At 37.9% G+C, this 26,630-nt stretch overlaps 1 protein-coding gene across 3 annotated transcripts in view; it reads right to left on the bottom strand.

Annotated features, from left to right (window-relative positions):
- The window catches only part of LOC124113981, a 76,575-nt gene that overhangs the window by 37,817 nt on the left and 12,128 nt on the right, over positions 1 to 26,630 (bottom strand). For all 3 annotated transcript variants that reach the window (XM_048400470.1, XM_048400472.1, XM_048400471.1), the window contains exons 2-3: positions 25,815 to 26,030; positions 21,854 to 22,081 (exon numbers count right to left, since the gene is read on the bottom strand). In XM_048400470.1, the coding sequence (XP_048256427.1) occupies positions 21,854 to 22,081; positions 25,815 to 26,030 (444 nt within the window). The remainder of the gene's footprint in view (positions 1 to 21,853; positions 22,082 to 25,814; positions 26,031 to 26,630) is intronic.

Genomic DNA, 26,630 nt, shown 5'->3' with positions numbered 1-26,630 from the left:
ACTTGATGACAGACTGCAGATAGAGAAGCACCACCTGCAGAATGGCACCAAGACCATTTAACAGTTTGCTGATTCTGTGCATATCATGAAATTAAGGAAATAACATGTATATGTATCATGATTTTGTACACATAATTGTACATGTAGAATGATTTTGTACACATAATTGTGCTTGGATTGTTGTACAATATGTTTTTATTTTGCCAATATTAAATCATTATTCACATTCTTGTGTATGCTTATTTCAATATACTAGTATATTCATGGGTCTATACATGCACTGTGACAAGGTGGGCACTGCAACCCTAGTGATACGGCCTAATCCCTTAATCCTTTGTTGTTATAAGATCCAAATTCAAAAGTGGGCACAGTGGGGGTAAACCGAAATGACAGAGCGTTAGAGGGGCCGTCTCATGATAATTTCAGTGGCAATCTGACTCGCTCATGCCGTAGATCTCGTCGTCGGAACTGCTGGTGCCTGAACTAACTGCCACTATTATAGGTTGGACTGTTGCTGGCCGTAGTCCATCTCGTGACCAATAACGTGGCTCTATCTCGTCAACGACTGTGGCCACACAACGCCTCCATGTTTCTACTGTTACCCGACCAAGGGATTCCTTTACGGGGTAGTTCAACGTCTCGTAATTTGAACGTTGTGTTCGATCGTCCAACGTCAGCCTTGACGATGCCCCATACCAACTCGATTGGATTCAGGTCTCAGTGATAAGGTGGCAGTCGTAAGACAGCGTGACCCTGACCTTTGATGTAACTTTATACACGGGGTCAGGTTTCATAGTTTTGATGATTTCATAGAGCTGTGGTTTCGTCGCTCGAGAAGGAAAGGGAATGTTCCTCCGTTGCAGCCAAGTAACCATGTCTCCATTTCGGGTATTAGAGGTTGGAGTCTTGCTTTCTGGATCCTGCACACTATGATACGGTGCATTGTCCAGGACAATGAGAGACTTGGTAGGCAAAGCAGGGACTTATTTATCTTTCACCCACTCCAGAAATACATTGCCGTTTATTTCTGTGTGGTAGTCCCTGTTGTCTTTCCTTGGCTCTAAAGACGAGGTCACAGTCTGGGAGAAACCCCTGACTAGCAGAACCAGCATGGAAGACTATGAGTCTTTCCCCTCTTCCCGTTGGTAAGTTTCTACCAGACTCCTTACAGTCACCATTGGGTACCCACTGACTGCTGGCTGTGTGTGACGCATTTACCCATGTCTCATCTAAGAAGACGGGCTCATATCCTTCTTCACGTTTCTGCTTGATGTTACGAAGGTAATGATTTCGGAGACGAACAATGTCAGACCGTTCACACAACACAGCCCTATTTTCTCTTTTTGTATTTGTAACCAAATGTATGTAACAGCTGCCATAGTTTGTACTTTGTAACACGTAAATCATGGTCAGTTTCAAGGTGTTTCTTCAAAATTCTTAGGGACAGGTACTTATTTTCTGAGTGCAGTTTAACAATTGCACGTCTGACTTGATCCCTCTGAAAACTGTCTTATTTATCAAGCTTGTGTGGTTTTGACATGTTCCCTACCTCCTTGGCCTGACAATTTGTATCTCGTCGACTAACAACATTTTTAAGTTTCTGAGGGGACAAACCAAGAGCTTTTGAAGCTCGTTTCAAGAATGTATTAATTGCATAAAAAGGCTTTGCTCTTTCTGCTTCACTTCTAAAGAAATCATACACGTTCAACATCAACTGTTTAACATCTGCTGAGTAGCGCATCTTGTCATTGAATGAACACGGTCACTGTGTAGCACGTGCAGACCGTGACTGCGCTGTTCCTTCAACGGTTTGTCCCCCTAGGTGTCATGTACACATTTCTATACAAAATTACATGATAGTTTCTTAAAGAACTTCATCCGTCATGGGTCTTAAAATAAACAAAATTCAGATTTTGTTGGGTACAGAGTATTCATGGTCAAGTACCGTATTGATGTTTCATACACTTTTCTGGATTTCGAGTTATTTTGCGATTCATCGTTCTCATTTGGAGTCAAACGGACTGTAGAATATCACAGATTAATATTTAAAACTAGAATAAAACCATAAAAAAAGATACCACTATATGTTACAATATAATATAAAAAGGGCTACAGATCGCCAGCAACTGAAGGTAGATCACTATATTATGGACCATGGGAACTTATAGTACCTTTGCTCCCTGCATGGGCCCCAGCAGGATTTACACCATCCTTTCAGTGGCAGGCGATTGTACGCAATTTAACTATCAGTTATATACAAACATACTACCTTTAAATACTTTGGTTTGAATAAACGTTCTTTCAGAATGTGGTCTTACTTATCCTTTCAGGGTGACAATAATTGCACACTACTTCAACTCCCTTTGAGGATACAGCCACTAACCATCTAAGTTACAGATTAAACACTACCAATATTAAAAAAAAAAATAACTATCCGCATAATCAAAATGTATCAATAAGTTCTATTTCTTTTTAGAATGCCCTAATTAAATGAGAACTAATATTAAAAAGATCCTTAAGAGATGATGATTTGAATTATCCCCTGTGATGGGAAACTCTATACATTCAAACAGGACATTGTTGACTGTGATTCTCTCATCACAAGGGATACAAAATGGAGGATCCTCACCTTTCAGTAAATATTCATGTGTATACCTGCTTTGGCCAGGTATTATGACCTCTTCAAATCTGGACTGAGAACCCAGGTAGGTGTAACCAATAGTTGGGTTAATGTCATGTAATGTATTTATACCTACTTGGGTGTCCCACTTCTTTTGCATCAGATCTCGGATATAGGATCACTGGCTTGTGATCAGGGAATGGGAGCAAAAGTGGTGTCACAATTTTTTGTTGATTGCTGCTTTAGCCGGAGCATCAGCCATTGTGTTACCAATGACGTGAACATGGCTGGGTAACCATCAGAAGACGATGTCGAAATGGCCAGTAGCAAGTTCATTAAGTAATTCAATAATTTCGATTAATAGTGGATGTTGACATGACATGTTATAAATAGCCTGTAGGCACGAAGGAGAATCGGAAAATATGAAAAACTTCTTATATTTTTACTGTTTACTGATATATTGTAAAGCTGTTAAAATGGCATTGGCCACTGCTGGGAACATAGAACTATTATCGGGTAACTTGGAGGATATAGGCCTGGATCCAATTACAGTGGCGCTGGCAACAGCGCCACTATCCTTCGATCCATCTGTAACAAAGAAAATGTAAGTATTCTTAATTTATTATATTGTTCTTGATCAGTAAAGTTAGTTGTCTGCCGAAAGCTGCGTGAGGGCTATATTTTGAAGACTTATTTCAGCAGCGGAAGTATCAGATTGTAGCCTTATTCCTAGGGGAGGGAGAACAGAGAATTAGTTATTGTAGAGACCTTCGTAAACACAGTCATATGCAGGATTCGAGTTACAAGTAAAGTAATTTAGATATCTACTGTAAGAATAATTAATTAATTCAGCATTGTTCAAGATATGGCTCATCCGCCTTAACGGTCAGACTGTCAATAGGAGAAGTTCGGAAAGATCCAATGCAGAGTCTTAGACCATGATAATGCATAGAATCCAAAAGTTTAAGATTGCTTTTGCAGGCTCCACCATAGATGATTGAGCCATAATCCAGTTTAGCGAACCAGTGCTCTGTACAGTTAGAGGTGGGTTGTCCGATCCCCTCCCCACTTTGAATTTGAAACTACTTGCAGTTGGTCATTGGCCTTCAGGTATTTATTTTTCAAATATTTTATGTCTGGTAAAAAGGTTAAATAGTGAACTAAAATAATACCCAAGAACTTAGACTCTTGTACAACTTTAATCGGAGTGCTATCTAAAACTAAATCAGGGTTTTTATGGGGTTTGTTATTCCTACAAAAGTGTACAAAGTTTGTTTTGGATTATGAAAATTACAAAACCCTTTTCTAGCGACTATATATTTATCTTATTTAGACATAGTTGTACTTGTCTTTCGAAAGTATGCATGTTTTTACCACGACATGATATGTTACAATCATCCGCAAAAAGTGATCCATCAATTGAATCATTTTAAACCTTTGAAAAAACTAACAGATGAAATGCTGCCCTGTGGGGCATCCTGATCCTGATTATAATGATCAGACAGGGTTAAACCCACACGAACTTGAAATTGTCTGTTAAAAATTTGGATGCAACCCAAAGTCATGTAAGTCTTTTAAAATACAGCACTTCAATCTGATGTCATAAGCTTTTTCTACATCGAAAAAGAGAGACACTGCATGCTGTTCTTAATTGCATTCTTAAAGAATGACTCCAATTTGTCAATGGCACTGCGATTTGTACGAAAACCACATTAAATATTTTCAATTAGGTTATTAGATTCTTAGTACCATGTCGATCTATTTTTGACCATGCGTTCCATAGTTATGCAACGCAGCTGTTCAATGAAATGGGTTGATAAATGGAAGGATCAGTATGATCACGTCTAGGTTTAGGTATAGGAACAACTATAGATTCACGCCATAAAGAATTCTCTTGACGTCCAGATTTTGTCAAATATTATCAAAAGGGTTTCTAAACAGTATTGCGGTAAATGTTTCAAGAGTTGATAATGTATATTATCAGATTCTGTAGCAGTATCATGAGCTTCCCCAAGGGCAGTATATATGGAGCTCACGAATTGAAAAAAAGATTCTTTATAATCTTCCCCGTTATCTGAATTACAATTGATAGGTTTTTTTTAAACATTTAGGGTCATAGTTAGACGAGGAAGAAGGTTCAGTAAGAGTTTGAAGTTTACTGGCAATATCTGATTTATCAGTTAACAATTGATCCCCATCTTTGAGATGAAGTATGGTTGATATAGTACCCTAACCTTTGATTTTCTGAATTATATTCCATACCTTGGACAGAGGCGTCCGTGAATTTATCTTGGATGCATAATTTTGCTAAGATTGGCGTTTGTTTTGTTTAAAAGAGTGCCAGTCTTTAACATTGATAATTTTGAAATTATTTAGATAATGTACCAGTGGATGGCGACCGAAATATTTTCAGCCTTTTTCCATGTCTTCCGAGCTGGTTTGCAGTCATTGTTAAACCATGGTTTACGTGCATGAGGCTTAGTGGTGAACTTCGGAATACATTCATCAGCTATTTAAGTTCATCAGAGAAAAGTTGTATTGGGTCGGGATCATCAATATAAACTTCAGGTTTTAATTTGGTTGTACAGAGGGTGTCATATAACGTCCGGCTGGCTTTAGTAAAATTCCATCTTGATGACGGTGGAACAGTCAAAATCCATTCAGTTAATAATAATCTTCAACTGACAAGTCCGGACAAGAATAAGTTCCAGTTGCAGGATGAAGATACGAGTGAGAACCATCATTAAACATGCATAAATCGTTATTTAAGAAAATTTCTTTTGTAATTTTCCATTTGCATTGGTGTTTGTACTGCCCCAGATCTCCCTTGATGACACATTGTTTAGGAAGCTGGTCCTAGTGTGCCTGAAGATCAGATTACATACAAAGAGCACAAAGTAAAAACTGCAACAGCCTGAAGAGGAGTATTGTGAGGAACTAGACTGTGAATGACGCCCTGCCTCACCATAATGACGCCTTGCCTCACCATAACAGAACATTCCTCAGTTGCTTTATCACCTGGAGGGGAAAGCAATGATAGGAGTCGTACTGTCGCTAATCAAATGTATCTGTGGTTTTGAGGAATGTTCCCTGTAAATAAAATGTTGATGGTTTTAAATCTTGAATTAGTGGCTGAAGGTCATTAAAATTGTTCCAAAGTCCGCGGCAATTCCAATGTATTAAGTCAGCAGAGAAACTCATGGGGGTTGAATGGGGTTACGAACCTCCAGGCAGGGGGACTGACAACGGTCAAAACACCTCAATATGTTTCAGGGCCTTGAATTCTGAGTTGGATAGGATACCCAATATTGCATTCTCGGCTTAGCTACATCGGAACAACGCTTGGATGTATACTCATGATTTGGCTTGTCATCTTGTGTGTTATTCATCGACCTCGATGTGTTATATACCAGAGGAAATCATATATAAACACCATAATTTGATGTAGGCTGATTATTGATCTACTTGTTGACAATCATACAGAATACTTCTTCACAGCTCTGATATCACTCACTTTTGTATGCATATAAGAGGTTCACAGTTTAATGCTCGAGCCGATTTCAGAACTTTGAATGAAATGGACCCATGTGAAACATATTCAAGATGGCAACCATAAAGCTGTGCAAAAAAACTGATCATAATGTAAATGTTATTTATATCAGCAAATATAGAAATCAATTTCTTGGATGCAGGATTGATATTTTGACAAATTTTGCCATTTCAAGTTGAGTTTCAGATTATTTAGTACAGCTACAAGTTAAAGTGAATTTGCAGGAGGCACCACCGAGGGTAAAAGACGAATTCACTTACTAACATTTTATTCATACATAACTTAGCTACTTAAGTTTCCAATTTACAGAAAATGTCCAAATGCGCATTGTCCAAATCGTATATGAATGGCTTGAAATGAACAGGGACCATGCATTCACAGAAATAAATGATAACATTCCAATTACATACTTAAGATTCTCTTACAGAAAAACCCAAGTAAATATATATGGAAATGTCTCACCTTGTAACAATGTCATCACCGTGATTATGTGTCTTTTGAGGTTGAGCTGTTGTGACTGAGACCAACATCGTATACAACCGGGAACAACTCGGAGACAGCTATGACATCTCAACCTAAACGGAAACGTATCCCCAGTGATCCAGAGCCAGTGTGCATCATACATGCACCTGGCTTGAAGTATGGCCCACTACAACGTCTGAGCAAAGCCAAAGATCCTGATGAGAAGATGGAAAAGCTGAAGGAGAGATCAAGCGTAGAAGGATGGCAGAACCTAGAGAAACGCCAAATCAAATGGAAGTGTCATATACAAGCCTGCCGGCAGTTCTGGAAGAACCCCATGGCTATCACAGAGAATATTATCAGCGTTTTACAATGAACCTTGACCGTTTGAAACAACCTAAAATTGAATCTTTGGAACTAGCTGGCCACCCAATTCGGCGTCCATCCTATGAGCCCATCATCTTCCAACCTGACTGCATCTTTTGTATTTCGTATTCATGAAAGAAATTCAAGTCAAAAGGAAGCTGGACAACAGAAGGCCTCACAAACTTCAGTCGGGATGGATGGCAGCATGTCATCGAAGTAGCTCAACGTCAAAACGATGAGCCTCTCCTGGTGCGGATCAGAGGGAAGGACCTATTTACCTGTGAAGCAAAATATCACAAGTTGTGCCGAACTGGTTACATACAGATTCCTGAGAAATGGCGGAACATGTGTTGGAAGATTATAGTAGAATCAGGCACACGTACCTAGAACATATACAGGATTAAAGGTTTCTGCGAAAAGAATTTGGTTTTGTCGGGATATATGACGTTCGATTTGCCATGGGTTGGTCCATATTCACTCAATACCAATGATTGATACCTCATTAAAGAGGTACTTATATATGGCTTCCAGTGGTATATCGCACTTGAAGATCAGTGGATCACTAGTGCGATGACAACCCAAAACGTAATCATACCCCCAAGTGATATACGGCAAAACATTTTGCACGGTACCGTACAATGCCTCGACATGAATTCAGAGATTGGTGCACTGAGACAACAATCTCAGTATTTACGAAATGATGTCCCTGGAGAAGATTTAGAGAATGTTGTCTCCGAGCACATTCCACATGCAAGGAACCAGACCGGAGACGAGTAACATTTAAAACACTTCCGCATATAACTTCAATTGATGTGGAAACTGCAAAGGGGTTGAGTTTGAGGGATTCACCATCAACTCCTTCTACAACAAGACATCGTGGCCAAGAATCAATATTGTGTACAGAATCTTCATCAGAAGATATTGCAATTTCTGTGTCAATATGCCTTCTTTTAGTGTTTGATCGTGAACAAGTGAAAAGGGGTCTATCCATGATGAAAGAAAGATATTCGACACCCATGCTCTCCACCCGCCATGGAGTGTCAACAAGGACAGTGTTATTGACACCGACTACAAACACAAGCGTTACAAGGGTGCTATACTCCAGCAAAAAGGACACTGGCAGCTAAAATTGTCAAACAGGGTAAAAGTCAGGCTGGTTCCGCCCAAGACAGTTATCATATGACAAATAGAACGCGGAGTCAATAATGCCAGGTGGCCCATGAGCCACTGTCTTCTGGCCTTCTTAATTATAACATGACTTTTGGGATTATAGTATGACATGTTGAAGATAATGTTATAGCAATGGTTTTGAAAGGCAACCTATCCAGGGCATGGCGTGCCCAGCCGATTGATGAAACCTGGCCAGTTCTACCACCCGTCTAGGTGAAGTAAGGGTCAAAGTGCTGTGTTGGGCAAAGGAACGCCTATTTCTTGCTCGGGTGCCCTCAACCACCAGAGTCCCGTCCTCAAACCGACACAGGGGCGCAACCCAAGGCAAACGGGTTGCCCAATTAGGTCCCCTCTTACGACCAGCGATGGGGTATCTACCCCGGGTCCCAAAAGGGGTATTGAGAATGGAAATGAGTGTAAGTAAGTATAAAGGAAATCATTGCTGCAAACCGCTGACAAAATATATACGAGGGCTTGATGGGAAGGTCTGAGTTAACTATGAAGAATGTAAAGTTCATCCTGCACCGTTTGCATGTATAAGTACAATACTTTCTGTGTTAATAGGCTGCATTTGAATGAAATACACAAGCAAGTAGCATACTTAGGATGAAAGATTACACCAGTAGGGTCCAGACACTCCAACATTGTTGGCAGAAGTATGTGTACCTCGGAGGGGATTACGTTGAAAACATACCAGCAACCAATTACCATTCTAAAACACGTCCCATTTTAATTCTGGAAACCCAAAAGTCCAGAAACTCTTCGGTCTTTCCCCAGTCTCGGTCAAAGGTATTTACAAATTAAACATGCTGTTTTCATGGGAACATACCAAGGAAGAAAAAATGAATTTTTTTTTTTTTTAAAACTCAATATTTACACTAGGTCGCCCATGGGCCTACCCATGGGCAGGCCCATGGGCGAGAATACGTTCCTTTACTTAAAACTCATGTTTTTGTTGCGCAAATACATAAATTTATTTATTTCAAGTATCATGGCACAAACTTTATCTCATTTTAACTTAATTCAACTATTTTATAGCGATATTGAAATATTTCGCCCATGGGCGAGAATATGTTCCTTTACTTAAAACTCATGTTTTTGTTTCGCAAATACATAAGTGTATATCTTTCAAGTATCATGGCACAAAATTTAACTCATTTTAACTTAATTCAACTATTTTATAGCGATATTGAAATATATCGCCCATGGGCGAGAAAAAGGTTTGGCCCATGGGCGAGAATATGTTCTTTTACTTAAAACTCATGTTTTTGTTTCGCAAATACATAAATTTATTTATTTCAAGTATCATGACACCACATTTAACTCATTTTAACTTAATTCAACTATTTTATAGCGATACTGAAATATTTCACCCATGGGCGAGAAAAAGGTTTCGCCCATGGGCGAGAATATGTTCCTTTACTTAAAACTCATGTTTTTGTTTCGCAAATACATATATGCATATCTTTCAAGTATCATTTAACAAAACGTAACTCATTTTAACTAAATTCAACGATTTTATAGCGATGTTGAAATCTTTCGCCCATGGGCGAGCATATTTTCCTTTGCTCAACAGTTTTTAGTTTCGCAAATACATTAAGGGATTATAAGCATGACACATGATTCAACTCATTTTAACTTAATTCAACTAATTTTTGGCGCTATTAAAATATTTTGCCCATGTTTTCGTCAGTCCCTTTAAAGAATTAACTAATTGTTTACAAAGTATATTGTATCATGTGAAACACACTTTGTATTACATGTATATAATTACTCTACTATTTAAAAAGGGCATTTGGTTGGATGTTTACTTTGCAGAAGTTTTACAAATTTCACCTTTTTTACATATTGCAACGATCTTTAATGAACCCATTCTTATCTCTCAAAACGTCTTGACAGTTTATCATACGAATTAATGCGCGTGTGCACCAATTTATTGGCGTTATTTTCCAACGAATTAAAGTTTAGTTTGTTTCTTTTTCATTTCCCATTTTATGTCTCGTTAATACATCACACTGGGAAATTAAGTGACACTAGATATGCAATATACAGGTACACGTGCGCGTATTTTAATAGGGAAAAAACCCGATTCGTCTTTTATTGCATAACGTCTAGCTAAATATCTCACATTCTAACGAAATCTCGAAATAATTGTTTCATTATATGCGGTGCGATGTTTACAGGCGATTGAGGAAAACTTGAGTAAATATTATGACACTAAAGGAACTTTTAAATGCATTGTCACCATGAAAATGGTAACAGTTCAGAAAAAAACAACAGTCTTCTTGTGATAATTCTCCTATTCTCATTAGTACGTTGTATCTAAGAACAGTGTCGGCATTATTTACAGGTGATTCTACAATACCTGCTCTCGGTCAGTTACGATCTACCACACCACCCGTGAATAAACAATTATGCAGGTGTTGCTGTGGCAAATACCTAGCCTGTATATGTATATTTTTTGTGGATACATGTATTACATATTTTCGTTGATATGTGGATATATTAAGCACAAAGACAAAAAAAAGTTTGAAAGATGAAAGATGAAAGATGAATTAGTGCCTTGATATATTCAACGAGATGTGTATCATCGTTTAATGGGTCATTCAATAAAAGTATGTTTGGAGGAGATATCAAAGGAGCCGCCCAATATACACAGTGTCGTCCGGTGAACTACCACCCCACCCTGTCCGTAAGAGTTAGGCAATCGGTATACAAATTTATTTGATGCGGTGTCCGTGTGGAAGGAGTTTGAATTACGTCCGCCACTGGCCACAGAAATCCTCAAAGTATAGAACACGTCCCATTTTAATTCTGGAAACCCAAAAGTCCAGAAACTCTACGCTCTTTGCCCAGTCTCGGTTAAAGGTATTTACAAAATTTAACATGCCGTTTTCATGGGAACATACCAAGGAAGAAAAAATGAAAAAAAAATGTTTAAAAACTCAATATTTAGACTATGTCGCCCATGGGCGAAGTCTGGCCCATGGGTACGCCCATGGGCAGGCCCATGGGCGAGAATATGTTCCTTTACTTAAAACTCATGTTTTTGTTTCGCAAATACATTAAATGTATTCATTCAAGTATCATGACACAAAATTTAATTCATTTTAACTTAATTCAACGATTTTATAACGATCTTGAAATATTTCGCCCATGGGCGAGAAAAAGGTTTGGCCCATGGGCGAGAATATGTTCCTTTACTTAAAACTCATGATTTTGTTTCGCAAATACATTAAATGTACTTATTGAAGTATCATGACACAAAATTTACCTCATTTTAACTTATTTCAACTATTTTATAGCGATATTGAAATATTTCGCCCATGGGCGAGAAAAAGGTTTGGCCCATGGGTAGGCCCATGGGTAGGCCCATGGGCAGGCCCATGGGCGAGAATATGTTCCTTTACTTAAAACTCATGTTTTTGTTTCGCAAATACATTTAATGTATTCATTCAAGTATCATGACACAAAATTTACCTCATTTTAACTTATTTCAACTATTTTATAGCGATATTGAAATATTTCGCCCATGGGCGAGAAAAAGGTTTGGCCCATGGGTAGGCCCATGGGCAGGCCCATGGGCGAGAATATGTTCCTTTACTTAAAACTCATGTTTTTGTTTCGCAAATACATTTAATGTATTCATTCAAGTATCATGACACAAAATTTAACTCATTTTAACTTAATTCAACGATTTTATAGCGATATTGAAATATTTCGCCAAAGGGCGAGAAAAAGGTTTGGCCCATGGGCGAGTATATGTTCCTGTACTTAAAACTCATGATTTTGTTTCGCAGATACATTAAATGTATTCATTGAAGTATCATGACACAAAATTAAACTCATTTTAACCTAATTCAACGATTTTATAGCGATATTGAAATATTTCGCCCATGGGCGAGAAAAAGGTTTGGCCCATGGGTAGGCCCATGGGCAGGCCCATGGGCGAGAATATGTTCCTTTACTTAAAACTCATGTTTTTGTTTCGCAAATACATTTAATGTATTCATTCAAGTATCATGACACAAAATTTAACTCATTTTAACTTAATTCAACGATTTTATAGCGATATTGAAATATTTCGCCCATGGGCGAGAAAAAGGTTTGGCCCATGGGCGAGAATATGTTCCTTTACTCAAAACTCATGTTTTTGTTTCGCAAATACATTAAATGTATTTATTCAAGTATCATGACACAAAATTTAACTAATTTTTACTTAATTCAACTATTTTACGGCGTTATTAAAATATTTCGCCCATGTTTTCTTCAGTCCCTTTCAAGCATCAACTAACTGTTTGCAAAGTATATTGTATCATGTGAAATATACTTTATATTATATCATTACATTACTATTTAAAAAGGGCATTTCGTTGGATGTTTCCTTTAGTTCTACAAATTTCACCTGTTTTACATATTGTAGCGATCTTTAATGAACCCGGCCTTACCTCTCAAAACGTTTTGACAGTTTATCATACGAATTCATGTGCGTGTACTCCAATTCATTGGAGTTATTTTCAACAACATTAAATTTTAGTTAGTTTCTATTTCATTTCCCATTTAATGTCCCGTTGATACATCACACTGGGCAATTACGTGACACCAGGTATGCAATATACAGGTACGCGTGCGCGTATTTAAATGAAAAAAACTATTCGTCTTTTATTGCATAACGTTTGGCTGAATATCTTACATTCTAACGAAATCTCGAAATAATTATCTAATTACATGCGGTTTCGAACTGACCAGTGGGAATTATGTTTCAATGCGATTGAGGAAAACGTGAGTGAATATTGTGACACTAAAGCAACTTTTAACTGCATTGTCACTTTTGGTATGAAAATGGTAACAGTTCAGAAAAAACAACAGCCTTCTTATGATAATTCTCATTAGTACGTTGTATCTAATTACAGTGTCGGCCTTATTTACAGGTGATTCTACAATACCTGCTCTCGGTCAATTACGATCTACCACACCACGCGTGAATAAACAGTTATGCAGGTGTTGCTGTGGGCAAATACCTAGCCTGAAAATGTTTTGTTTTTTTAGGATACATGTTTTACAAATGTTCGTTGATATGTGGATATATTAAGCACAAAGACAAAACAATGTTTATGAAAGATGAATTAGTGCCTTGATATATTCATCGAGATGTGTATCATTGTTTAATGGGGTCATTCAATAAACGTATGTTTGGAGGAGATATCAAAGGAGCCGCCCAATATACACAGTGTCGTCCGGTGAACTACCACCCTACCCTGTCCATTAGAGTTATGTAATCGGTACACAAATATATTTGATGCGGTGTCAGTGCGGAAGGAGTTTGAATTACGTCCGCCAGTTGTCACAGAAATCCTCAAATTATAGAAACAATAAACATGGTCAATCCGTACTAATTACCTAGTGACGCACGTAACAACGACTGTCAATAGGGAAAATGGTGAAAACAAATTGAAATAGATTTTAATAAAACATTATTGTACTACATAACTCGCAAAAGCGGTGCCCAAAATTGTTTGACCGTGTTATGTGTGTTGTAAACTGACGAATAGCAAGTAATTGTCATGCTGTACGCATGGTTCCATATACAAATTCAGTTATACAACCGGTATGAAACTGAGAACTGAGATACCAAGTACAACCTGCATTCACACACGGAAGCAATATACATGTGTGTATGCCCTCTCCTCTAAAAAATGTATCACTAAAGTATTTGCATTGTAATAAATATAGTAATAATAAAACTTGGTAATTTGGTAGGTCTCCGACAGATTGATATGGATTACGTAAATGTAGTAAATGGGCCTACCCATGGGCCAAACCTTTTTCTCGCCCATGGGCGAAATATTTCAATATCGCTATAAAATCGTTGAATTAAGTTAAAATGAGTTAAATTTTGTGTCATGATACTTCAATAAATACATTAAATGTATTTGCGAAACAAAATCATTAGTTTTAAGTACAGGAACATATTCTCGCCCATGGGCCAAACCTTTTTCTCGCCCATGGGCGAAATATTTCAATATCGCTATAAAATCGTTGAATTAAGTTAAAATGAGTTAAATATTGTGTCATGATACTTGAATGAATACATTACATGTATTTGCGAAACAAAATCATGAGTTTTAAGTACAGGAACATATTCTCGCCCATGGGCCAAACCTTTTTCTCGCCCATGGGCGAAATATTTCAATATCGCTATTAAATCGTTGAATTAAGTTAAAATGAGTTAAATATTGTGTCATGATACTTGAATGAATACATTACATGTATTTGCGAAACAAAAACATGAGTTTTAAGTAAAGGAACATATTCTCGCCCATGGGCCTGCCCATGGGCCTACCCATGGGCCAGACTTCGCCCATGGGCAGGCCCATGGGCGACATAGTCTAAATATTGAGTTTTTAAACAATTTTCTTCCTTGGTATATATGTTCCCATGAAAACGGCATGTTTAATTTTGTAAATACCTTTAACCGAGACTGGGCAAAGAGCGTAGAGTTTCTGGACTTTTGGATTTCCAGAATTAAAATGGGACGTGTTATAGTAACAATCAACAAGGTCAATGCCGTACTAATTACCTAGTGACGCACGTAACAACGACTGTCAATCTGTCTGCTACAGCTACCATACCTTCATCCCTAGGCCTGTCACAACTGGCATATTAACGGCTTATTCAAAATAATAATTGTAGAAACGTCGTTAAGAGACTAACGTATGTCGTATACAGTCCTCATATTTGATTAAAACAAAAGTAAATACGTCAACTGGGAATTCAAGTGGATGTTACCTTCCTTATATCAGCTAACAGCCCTGTTTGTTAAAATATGTACTAGACATAAGATTTATAGACTAATAAAATCAATTGTAAGACCGCATAGACCATAAAACCGAATTAAATATGTCTTGGTATCATCTCTTGTGTATTAGATGACCTGAAATGTTTTAACGTTAGATTAGGAAGGAGAGACATCAAAGTGTTTTATAATACTTGGGAACATGAGCAATAAGATGTAGCAACATAAACATGCATGGAATGGAACAGGGAAAATGGTGAAAACAAATTGAAATAGATTTTAATAAACATTATTGTAATAAATAACTTGCAAAAGCGGTGCCCAAAATTGTTTGACCGTGTTATGTGTGTTGTAGACTGACAACTAGCTAGTAATTGTCATGCTGTACGCATGGTTCCATATACAAATTCAGATATACAACCGGTATAAAACTGAGAACTGAGATGCCAAGTATTACCTGCATTCACACACGGAAGCAATATACATGTGTGTATGCCCCCTCCTCTGAAAAATGTATCACTAAAGTATTTGCATTGTAATAAATATAGTAATAATAAAACTTGGTAAATTTGGTAGGTCTCCGACAGATTGATACGGATTACGTAAATGTAGTCTAGTCACTGTCTCTAATGTATCTGCTTGGTTAGAAATTTCAAATGTCCTGATGTAGCACTGTTCCTAAAATAAGCCAGTTTCTTTTTTCGGGTATAAATAGTTGATTTGTCTTGTCACGCAGTCATTTATACTTGATCGAATAATTTCCACGAAAAATTCTGGCAGAGAGTTCTGTATTTTATTATGTACATGTATTGTTAATTGTAGAAGATGCTTACATCACTGTATCTCAGAACGCAAAACTGGTAACATTCAAACATGTAATTAGTACACAGTTAATTGTTACATATAATTTCCTGCATATTCCTTTTTTTAACAATTAAACAGCATACATGTATACTGAAATCGGTGTCCACTGTCCAATAATAAGGTGATTAATTATTGTCTGTTGCAGAATATGCGTTAAAAGTGTAGTCATTTATATATATACACATTACACATATACAGATGAAATACACGATATGATACAGTGCAAGTACAAACTAAGATACGGTTTCTATTAAAAATAATTATACGATTATGGGTTTAATTAGCATGTTTAATTTTTTCAAGCCAACACGGTTGAGATACAGCATCGGCATACTCAAGTGGAGTTGTTTTCTGCCGGTCGTAAGTTCATCGTTTGACTGAGCACACTTGTGTCGAGGTTGCGATAATTTCTTCTCTTTGTTAATTGGCAGCCTGCCACCGGTCTGAATTTTGAGAAAGGTCTCAGCATGGGACTTAATTTCTTCTTAAAGATTTCAACAAGCTTACAAACTTATAGATGTTGGGGCGGTTAGGATCAAACTTTTTCAGCTCAGAGTGCCACTCTTCCCAGTGTTAGAGGTCCTGGAACCAATTGCGTGAAACAGGTTCTGCACAATACGTCCATCAGATTCAACTGTTCAGCAACATTGTCACTGAATTTTAAGAACTCTGTCATGATCAAGGGTTTCGAAGGTGAACGAGGGGAAAGGCAGACGCACGTGGATTTACTCTCAGGTTATTATTTTCTGGAGTTCACATTTTTAGGCATTTCATATACTAATTGAACAGAGTTCACCTGCACATGTCCACTTTAGTGAGACAGAATGTAACCAAAAATGCAATGAGCTGTAGCTCTCAATCCCTTATAACAAAGACAACAACAACCAGGGTGAGGGCACAATAAGGTTAAACCGTGTCCATCAGACAATTTCAGGTGGCTAACTCCATATCTCCCATCCAGTCAGCTTTTTTTTCTGCGCATAATTATTATTTTTTAAATTTTGAATAAAAGGAATTAAAAAAACATATTTAACAAACCTACACATTACCAAATACAAAACTTTATAACCCTTTCTAGACTTCGTTCCAATTAACCTGGATGATATAACTCGCTCGCGAAGATCGTATACGACTTTGAAGTGAATACATCTACAGTGTACAAGTAACTTTTAACTTTATCATATATACTCATAATAAGCAATTATTTTCGTTCCTAATTCGAATGAGCACATTCTGGGGCTAAATCTGCAAAAGGACAGACAAAATATTTCTTTGTACAATGCAAACGCTACAAATGTAGCGGCTGGTAAAAGAGACAATGACTTAATAATCTGCAATATATCAAGTGTTCTCGTTTAATCTATTGTACATATTGAAGTGATTGTAAAGTTTCAAGGAGTACTAAAATGTTGTGGTATTATGACTGAATTTAGAATATCAATAGCGAAAAACAGTCACCATATGGGATATACATGTATAACTTGTCTTCCAGCACCACGCTTGTGCCGAGGCCCGTGGTCATAAAACTAATCGGTCCTATAAAAGGAGCAACAATCACGCTGTACTTGCTATGGTTCACTCCCAATTGTCAGACGATCTAATCAGCCGACAGACCAGTCAAGTGTGACCAGTACTAGTGTACCTGCCTGGTCTTACCTCTTAATTACTGAGCTGCCCAATACTGTCATACTGTGGGCAGAGTAAGCTACTCCAACTCGTTGAGTGATAGAGATAGACCAGATTATGATTGTGTTTGTAAGTTGCGTTTGATCTGTGTCGGGTTGCAGTTGTTTTATTAGGCAAGACCAGGGGTACTTTTTCAATGAAACCTTTCAACCGTTGAGTTTGTTTTGCATTCATTTCATTAAATACATTGTTAGGTAGAATAATAATCTCCCTAACCTGAGTATAATCTCACATGTACTCTAAGTACCGTACTATATTACTTTGAGGAGACATTGAGTAGGCATTGTATGCTGTCGGAATGACTTAACGCAAATCCCTGCGTCAATGGACCCGTGAAGATCCGGGGTAGAACAGATCTTCAACAACCCATTCTTTGCGTGAAAGGGCGACAGCACTTGTCGTAAGAGGCGACTACCGGGATCGGGTGGTCAGGTTCACTGACCTGGTTGATGCATGTCACCGTATCCCAATTGCGTGGGTCGATGCACATGATATCAATCACTGGATTGTCTGGTCCAGACTCGATTATTTACAGAAGGCCGTCATGTAGCTGAAATATTGTAAAGTGCGGCGTAAAACAACTAACAAACAAACACAACTTTGAGGAATTCACAATAATCACTATGACGAGGTATGCATATCTTGCAATCAACCTGAATCCAGTTACTGGAATGTCAAACCCGGGCTTGGTTAAAACAAGGATTGCAGTTAGATCCGCTACATGTTGTAGATCTCCTTTAGTCAAGAGATGCAATACCGAGGCAGCAATGTCAATTTATGAGGGACAGACAACTACTCCAACATATATAAACAGAGCAGCCAAAGACAAAAATGAAATCATATCATGTACGAAAATAGAAATCATACCAACATAAAAAAAGAAAGTGTATGAGTACTAAAACTTGCAATAGATATGTGTACCCTACGTACACACATGAGTCCCATTCGACAGTCTACAACACCCGAATAACTGTCAAACAAGTTTTGGTACCCCTTGTGTTCAGGCTAATTATTTATTTTAATAATTTTGTATTAAAACCCTTTTCAATTTGTTTTCACCATTTTCCCTATTCCATTCCATGCATGTTTATGTTGCTACATCTTATTGCTCATGTTCCCAAGTATTATAAAACACTTTAATGTCTCTCCTTCCTAATCTAACGTTAAAACATTTCAGGTCATTACCATCATCTAATACACAAGAGATGATACCAAGACATATTTAATTCGGTTTTATGGTCTATGCGGTCTTACAATTGATTTTATTAGTCTATAAATCTTATGTCTAGTACATATTTTAACAAACAGGGCTGTTAGCTGATATAAGGAAGGTAACATCCACTTGAATTCCCAGTTGACGTATTTACTTTTTTTGGTCAAATATTAGGACTGTATACGACATACGTTAGTCTCTTAACGACGTTTCTACAATTATTATTTTGAATAAGCCGTTGATATGCCAGTTGTGACAGGGATGATGGTATGGTAGCTGTAGCAGACAGATTGACAGTCGTTCCTACGTGCGTCACTAGGTAATTAGTACGGCATTGACCTTGTTGATTGTTACCATACTTTGAGGATTACCTCTGTGGCCAGTGGCGGACGTAATTCAAACTCCTTCCACTCGGACACCGCATCAAATAAATTTGTATACCGATTGCCTAACTCTTACGGACAGGGTGGTAGTTCACCGGACGACACTGTGTATATTGGGCGGCTCCTTTGATATCTCCTCCAAACATACTTTTATTGAATGACCAATTAAACGATGATACACATCTCGTTGAATATATCAAGGCACTAATTCATCTTTCATAAACTTATTTTTGTCTTTGTGCTTAATATATCCACATATCAACGAAAATATGTAATACATGTATCCACAAAAAATATACATATACAGGCTAGGTATTTGCCACAGCAACACCTGCATAACTGTTTATTCACGGGTGGTGTGGTAGATCGTAATTGACCGAGAGCAGGTATTGTAGAATCACCTGTGAATAATGCCGACACTGTAATTAGATACAACATACTAATGAGAATAGGAGAATTATCATAAGAAGGCTGTTTTCTTCTGAACTGTTACCATTTTCATACCAAAAGTGACAATGCATTTAAAAGTTCCTTTAGTGTCATAATATTCACTCCGCATATAATGAAATAATTATTTCGAGATTTCGCGAGCTAGACGTTATGCAATAAAAGACGAATCGGGTTTTTTCCCTATTAAAATACGTGCATGTGTACCTGTATATGGCATATCTAGTATCACTTAATTTCCCAGTGTGATGTATTAACGAGACATAAAATGGGAAATGAAAAAGAAACAAACTAAACTTTAATTCGTTGGAAAATAACGCCAATGCATTGGTGTACACGCGCATGAATTCGTGTGATAAACTGTCAAAACGTTTTGAGAGATAAGGCCGGGTTCATTAAAGATCGTTGCAATACGTAAAAAGGTGAAATTTGTAAAACTTCTGCAAAGGAAACATCCAACCAAAGGCCCTTTTTAAATAGTAAAGTAATGATATGATACAAAGTGTGTTTCACATGATACAATATACTTTGTAAACAATTAGTTAATTCTTTAAAGGGACTAATGAAAACATGGGCGAAATATTTTAATAACGCCAAAAATTAGTTGAATTAAGTTAAAATGAGTTAAATCATGTGTCATGCTTATAATCCCTTAATGTATTTGCGAAACTAAAACTGTTGAGCAAAGGAAAATATGCTCGCCCATGTGCCAAACCTTTTTCTCGCCCATGGGCGAAATATTTCAATATCGCTATAAAATAGTTGAATTAAGTTAAAATGAGTTAAATTTTGTGCCATGATACTTGAAAGATATACACTTATGTATTTGCGAAACAAAAACATGAGTTTAAAGTAAAGGAACATATTCTCGCCCATGGGCCTACCCACGCTACAAAATATATTCCTTTGCCAGGAATGTTTTGCAATATGTGTTGTTATCTACATGCTGTCTTTAAACTATTGTTCGCACAAATGCTGTTAAGAAATTTAATTAAAGGAGTGGCTGTTTACTTGTTTCGGTTCATTGAGGTATGAGTAAAAAGAACATAAACAAACTTTGCAAGAACCCTCTGAGTAACGCAATGACAACATTATCGAGGTTTCATTTCAGAGAGTAACTACATTTTGTCAGATATGGAATGCTCAAAGCTTATAATGTGACCTGAATAGAACCAGTGAGGCTAAGGCAGGTTATATAACATTATCATAAAATAGCTTAAATCAAGGTTACCCAATCTTATGCGAGAAGACATGCAAATATGTACTAGTATTGTGTCTCGTATTGTGTAGTCAATACCAGAATGGTACACTCAACATGTCTAAGGATTTACTAACCTTGTAGATTACATGAGCTTGACATATAAGTGCATTTGTTTTGCGTTTTTGTTCGTTCCTAACATCTTTTACAACATTAGTGCTCATAACATCAAGTGCGAGGTTTATCAAAGAAATCCACATTAAAACTAGAAACAAATTCTAAAGCCGGGAAACACATTCTATATGTTCTCTTATCAGACCCAGACCGTCAGTCACATTAATTAAGTGTTTCAACAAAACAGTACAGATCAATGTGGTATATTTAATAGGTCTGCTGACCATTTTATGTCATGTATTTACCTTAGCTTAAACATATAACACAATATGAATAGTCTGATAAGAATGTTACCTTTGCTTTGTTTATTTACGTGACACCATATGATGTCAAATGCCCATACAATAATGCTTTATCGCCAAACCTGGGATTTGGGAATGACAAAACTAGAACCATCATAGGGTAATGAATGGAGACTGTTGCTGATTGATATGCCCTGTTCCGATTTCACATCTCCGATAGCCTAGTGGTTAAAGCGTTCGCCCGTCACGCCGAAGACCCGGTTTCGATTCCCGACATGGCTACAATGTGTGAAGCTCATTTCTGGTGTCCTCCGCCGTGATAAAAGCGGCGTAAAACCATACTCAGTCACTCACTCTACTACAGAGGTCATTTCTGTCACGACTGTAACATTGCCAACTGATTACAATTTCTAAATTCTCAATTATATTTATAGTTATACCTAAGGGGATAGAAAATGTGTGTTTGCTGACTACATCATTTACTGACAGCATTGAGTATTACGTAGCATCACAAGTCAGCCATGTCATTTACACGTTTAGAAGTGGTCTCCCTAATTGTATTGGGTGTCGTAAACTTCTTTCCTGAAACACAAACAGTGTATCCACATAAAACATGACTAGCATGAACTCTCTGGAAACTGGTGATTAGTAATATCGTGGCTGGGATTATTTTTATACTTACTCCACACTTGTACCTCAGCAAAGTCTAACACAGCACCAGTACCATCATTACTTGTCTCGGTGTAGACAGTGAGGTAGCGCCAGGTGCCAGGACAGGTCTTAGTCAATACATCACGGATGTCTGTGCCGTATTTATTCCCTCCAACTGTGTAACATATATCTCCGTCTTTGGCGTCAGATGAATTTGCCATTGAGGTGTAGATTTGAAGGCCATTGCGTCGACGCATGTCTGAAAAAATACGTTTGCGTATGCGTCATCTTGTCATGATATGTATCTATGTATCTGACTTTTAGATATGCCTGTGCAGCCTTACATCTTGCTTACGACCACATGATATACGTGAGTACAAATGTTTGGAATCTATAGAGGATAAACTATTTATTATATACTTTTTGTTTATTGTCTACTGAAAAAATATTTGTTTTCATTACAAATGTAAAACCTTGAAGCGTAAATTCTCCCTACTTAACACTCAGGGGCGTTTTACCATCCCTTGTAATTGCGACTTAAAAAGCAGTACGAGACCGCTGTTGAAAGCGAAGGAATACACTCTGGTCAAGTTACAAAACTGCGCTTTGCAAAACGATCAGTCTTGATTGACGAGTTAAATGAAAAAGTTACTGTTTATAACGAAACATTTTCAAAAGAGTATCAAACGACAAGAAGAGACATTAACCTATTAATGACCGCCTGTCGGTATTTGCCTTGTAATTGTGAAACTAACGTGAAAACGAAGTCAACAGTTTGTGTAAGGTCCAGATACTTACGATAAAGGGAAACAATTTGCGGGGAGGTAACTCTTGTATGATAATAGTTCCGTCAAAGTGTTATGTTCACTGCAGTGAAATAGCAAGTGACATGTTCAGTGCAATGAAAATATCCTTTTTCTCAACTTCAGAATGCTTTGAAACTGCAGTATATTATAAATTTCGTCTACGGCGCTACGCCAATTGTTTTTGGTATTATCAACTGTGTAAAACAATTGTGATGTTTACTTAATTTGGCTTCCGAAGTGAGACAAATGCTGTATTGCGCCTATGAAATATGTATGAATGTTTGTATTGACAACATTGGTCATCAATTTATTCCTTTCGGGTCTATTATTCAATTATTCCTCATCTGTTTTATGTTGAGTTTTGTATTATCACTTTACTTGGCTCAGACCAGACACTACACTATATCGGGAAACACTTCAATATACGAAGTGTACAGTCGTCTTTCTGTCAAATGTGCAGATTATTACTATTTTTTTCAATAACAATAGTTTCTTGTCGTGCATTCCAATATGTGTTATCAACTTTGGAATTAGCATGAATTGACAAAATTATGGCTTAGAGCTTTTCGCTTAAGATGATAACAGCCACTAACATAAATATCTAAAATTTTAAAGTGACAAACAGATCTGTACAGTTTTCTAGAGAGATGGCGATGACACTCACAAATCACAGAATATGATACACAAATCATTAACACTCAGTCTGTGCTATTACTGACCACCATATACATACAACTAGCATATTACTAGTATATGGTTGATCTGCGTCACCTTTCAAATGGACTTTGCTGGTTATCAGTGAATAATGTCATACTTTGAAGTTTACACTGTTTCTTTCATGCTGATTGGCTGAAGGGGTAGTCACGTGATCTGATATTTGGAGTTCACACACCTGTGAACGGATAAAAAAATTCACACAATGTGATTTTTGTTGTTGTGAAATTGATCGTGTGAACTTTTGTCGGAACTACTTTCCGGGGTTTCCCCGAATTCTGGATCGGTGTTTACGATTAACTCGTTTTTCTATTTTCTTTTTAATAACTGCATTTATCAGCAATATAATTAATTGAATATTTTGCCTCGTCTTGTAACATTTCATCTGACTTATGAATAAATAAATGCTTTGGTTCTGGTGTTTGATGTCGTCTAGCTGCTACATGAAACCAAATGGATTGACCTTATGGTGATATGGATATGGAATGGCTATCTTTCAATACTAATAACGTAAATAAAGAAAATAAATTGTGTAAAATTTCTGAGGTGAACGAAATTGATTTATTGAGCGATATTGACTTTGATGCCTTGTTTTCGGAAATGACAGGAATCTAGCAACAGTGAAAACAATGTAGCACCCTGCTCAGATGTGGCCGCTGACACAGAGCAAACGCGGCTGCTCCTGATCAATCCCAAACTTACACCCGAATCACTATCGCATCGGGAAAAAAATCCAAGACTTTGAGAAACCATAAAACATAAACAAACATTTAAAAAAAAAAACTTGCCTGTTTTACTGATTGGTCATCGGAGAAGACAAAATATCCGTAGACGGAATTAGAAATCTGCTATTCCGGTTTCTGATTTGGCCGACCTTCTCCGTGCATTCTAGGCCGAGAAGCGGCAGCACACGAGGAGTGACGGGGCACAGAAATGAAGCTGATCAAACAGTAGGTCCATCTCAGGTGACAAGAAACACCACTTAAACAAAGTGTTACAGCACACGCGACAAATCCCAAACTCCAAATATAACACTGCCTGACGTTGAAACTTAACACAAAACACGCAAGTTTCAGAGCACTCGGTTCAATCCCCACCAGTCCATTCCGCATCGTCCGAATTGGTTTGCGATTATCCAAACACAAGCAACATATTTATAAATCGGTGATATTCCCAATTTGCTAGTGCCATGAGAGGGTTCAAGCGTCGGGGTGTTTTCCATAACTCCTCCATAAACTTCATTTTCAACAGCAGTAAGTATAAATGTCATCCTCATGCTCCCGTTCGACTCGAAATGCACCTCTTTACAAACTTATGTGACGTCATATATAAATCCGCGCTTGAAGATTGACCTCTCCTGTAACCTATTTTTAAGATTTGATTTAGCCCAAATATTGTTTGTAAATTTGTTCAGAGAATGAAATTATGTTGACATATTTCTAGATTATATTGTATATATTCAAAGAACTATTTTTCTTTGCGTAACTGAATTTGAGTGGGGAAACGTATGCGACCGAGAGCCGGCAAATACCGACAAAATAACATTGTTGCAATGTTTTTCGGCGCAACCAGAGGACTTCAAATTTAAATAAACAATGTTACGATAATATTCGGCGAGACCAGTAAACTACAAAGAATGAAATTATAAGAATTGAACGTCGCAAGCAGGTTCACACAGTTTAACCAGCGCTTTTAAATCGTTCACACTTCAATGAACCCATCCAAACTGACGTTCAGTTCTTAAATAACTTGCCCCGTTTTAATAGTCTGTAATTATCCTGTCTCATCAGTCGATTTACCCACGTGTATTTACCTGTTCCAAGAAAGTGCCGTTTCTTAACGGGTCAACATTAACGGGTCGGTAATATGCGGTTATGCGTTGACAAATTTAGACCTGAATACGATCAGACAACTTTATGCTTTGCACTGAAATGCTACAAAATACATAAAATACATTTCACCATGAACATCAGAAGTGATGCATTTGGCAATTGTGAGTTACCATAATTTCGGGGTATAGAGAACGCAGTGCCGTAGCCAGCCGGGGGGGGGGGGGGGGGGGGGGGGGGAGACAAGGTGGGGTCGGGGAGGCTTCTTAAAGCGTCCGCTCGTCACGCCGAAGACCCGGGTTCAATTCCCGACATGGGTACAATGTGTGAAGCCCATTTCTGGTGTCCCCCGCCGTAATATTGCTGGAATATTGCTAAAAGCGGCGTAAAATCATACTCACTCACTATTAAATTACTGCTTTAATGACACACCCTCACCATCGGGTTAAATCTACTGTGGATTTCTGTCAGCTAGTATCTTGTAAGCGAAGCTTCTATTATACAAGTATTGTACAACCAAGTTTCAGGTATATATTATAACAACATCAACGTATACTGTGACGGTCACAGTAAGCATCCTGATACGGTGCAGTGGGATTCAGGAAGCAGCATATATGATCTAACATGAGTATAATACACTTACAGTCTGTCCTGAAGTAGATTTTAACCTGTGCTGACTGTACTTGTGTCTGTAGGTCCACCTTCCACCAGGCCGTAGTTTCATTACCTTTGGTGTGGACTGAGAACGTCTCGTTGACTGCAGTAGTCACTCCGTCTACAGCATTACCAGCAGACTGTGAAGGGTTGCGTGTTGTACTCATCCATGCTGGTTTTTTCAGGGCGACATTTTGTCTCACACCTGTAGTATAACAGACATGTTTTAAAATGTAAGCAAACTTTAACCACCTGAATGTGAGGTGAGGTGGAATGAGGTTTAACGTCGCGTCCAAGATATTTGCACTTACTTACGTGCATGTACGTCGCTGTGTGTGTGTGTGTGTGTGTTCGTGTGTGTGTGTGTGTGTGTTCGTGTGTGTGTTCGTGTGTGTGTGTGTGTGTGTGGGGGGGGGGGGGGGGGGGGTAACATAAATACCCCACTCAGTATACTGACTCCGAGCCGATCAGTCTTTGTTTTGCCCCTTAATGCCGAGCGTCAGACAGGGTAACAACAAGTACCATCTTTTAACGTCGTTTGGTATGACGCGGCCGGGGATCGTACCCCGGGTCTTCAGGCGGTCCCAACTCAATGTAAAGACTCAAGACTCAAGATCTGGTGATCTGTAGGGACACCACTGGTGTAGTAGCCTATACATATATGGTTAAACAACACCTGTGTAGAGTTTCGTCCCTGATTCGTACCTGGATCCTATGATCGTGGATTCGAATTTCAGATTTTGGCTTTCACCCAACATAAAGCTGACTTGACTTGAAGCACTAGCGTTAAACCAAAGAAGTCACG

This window comes from Haliotis rufescens, unplaced genomic scaffold (genome assembly GCF_023055435.1).
Source record: "Haliotis rufescens isolate VD_foot unplaced genomic scaffold, xgHalRufe1.0.p SCAF_2, whole genome shotgun sequence".
NCBI lineage: Eukaryota > Metazoa > Mollusca > Gastropoda > Lepetellida > Haliotidae > Haliotis > Haliotis rufescens.
The sequence above is the reverse complement of the archived record's forward strand: the minus strand, read 5'-3'. Positions and strand labels throughout refer to the sequence as shown.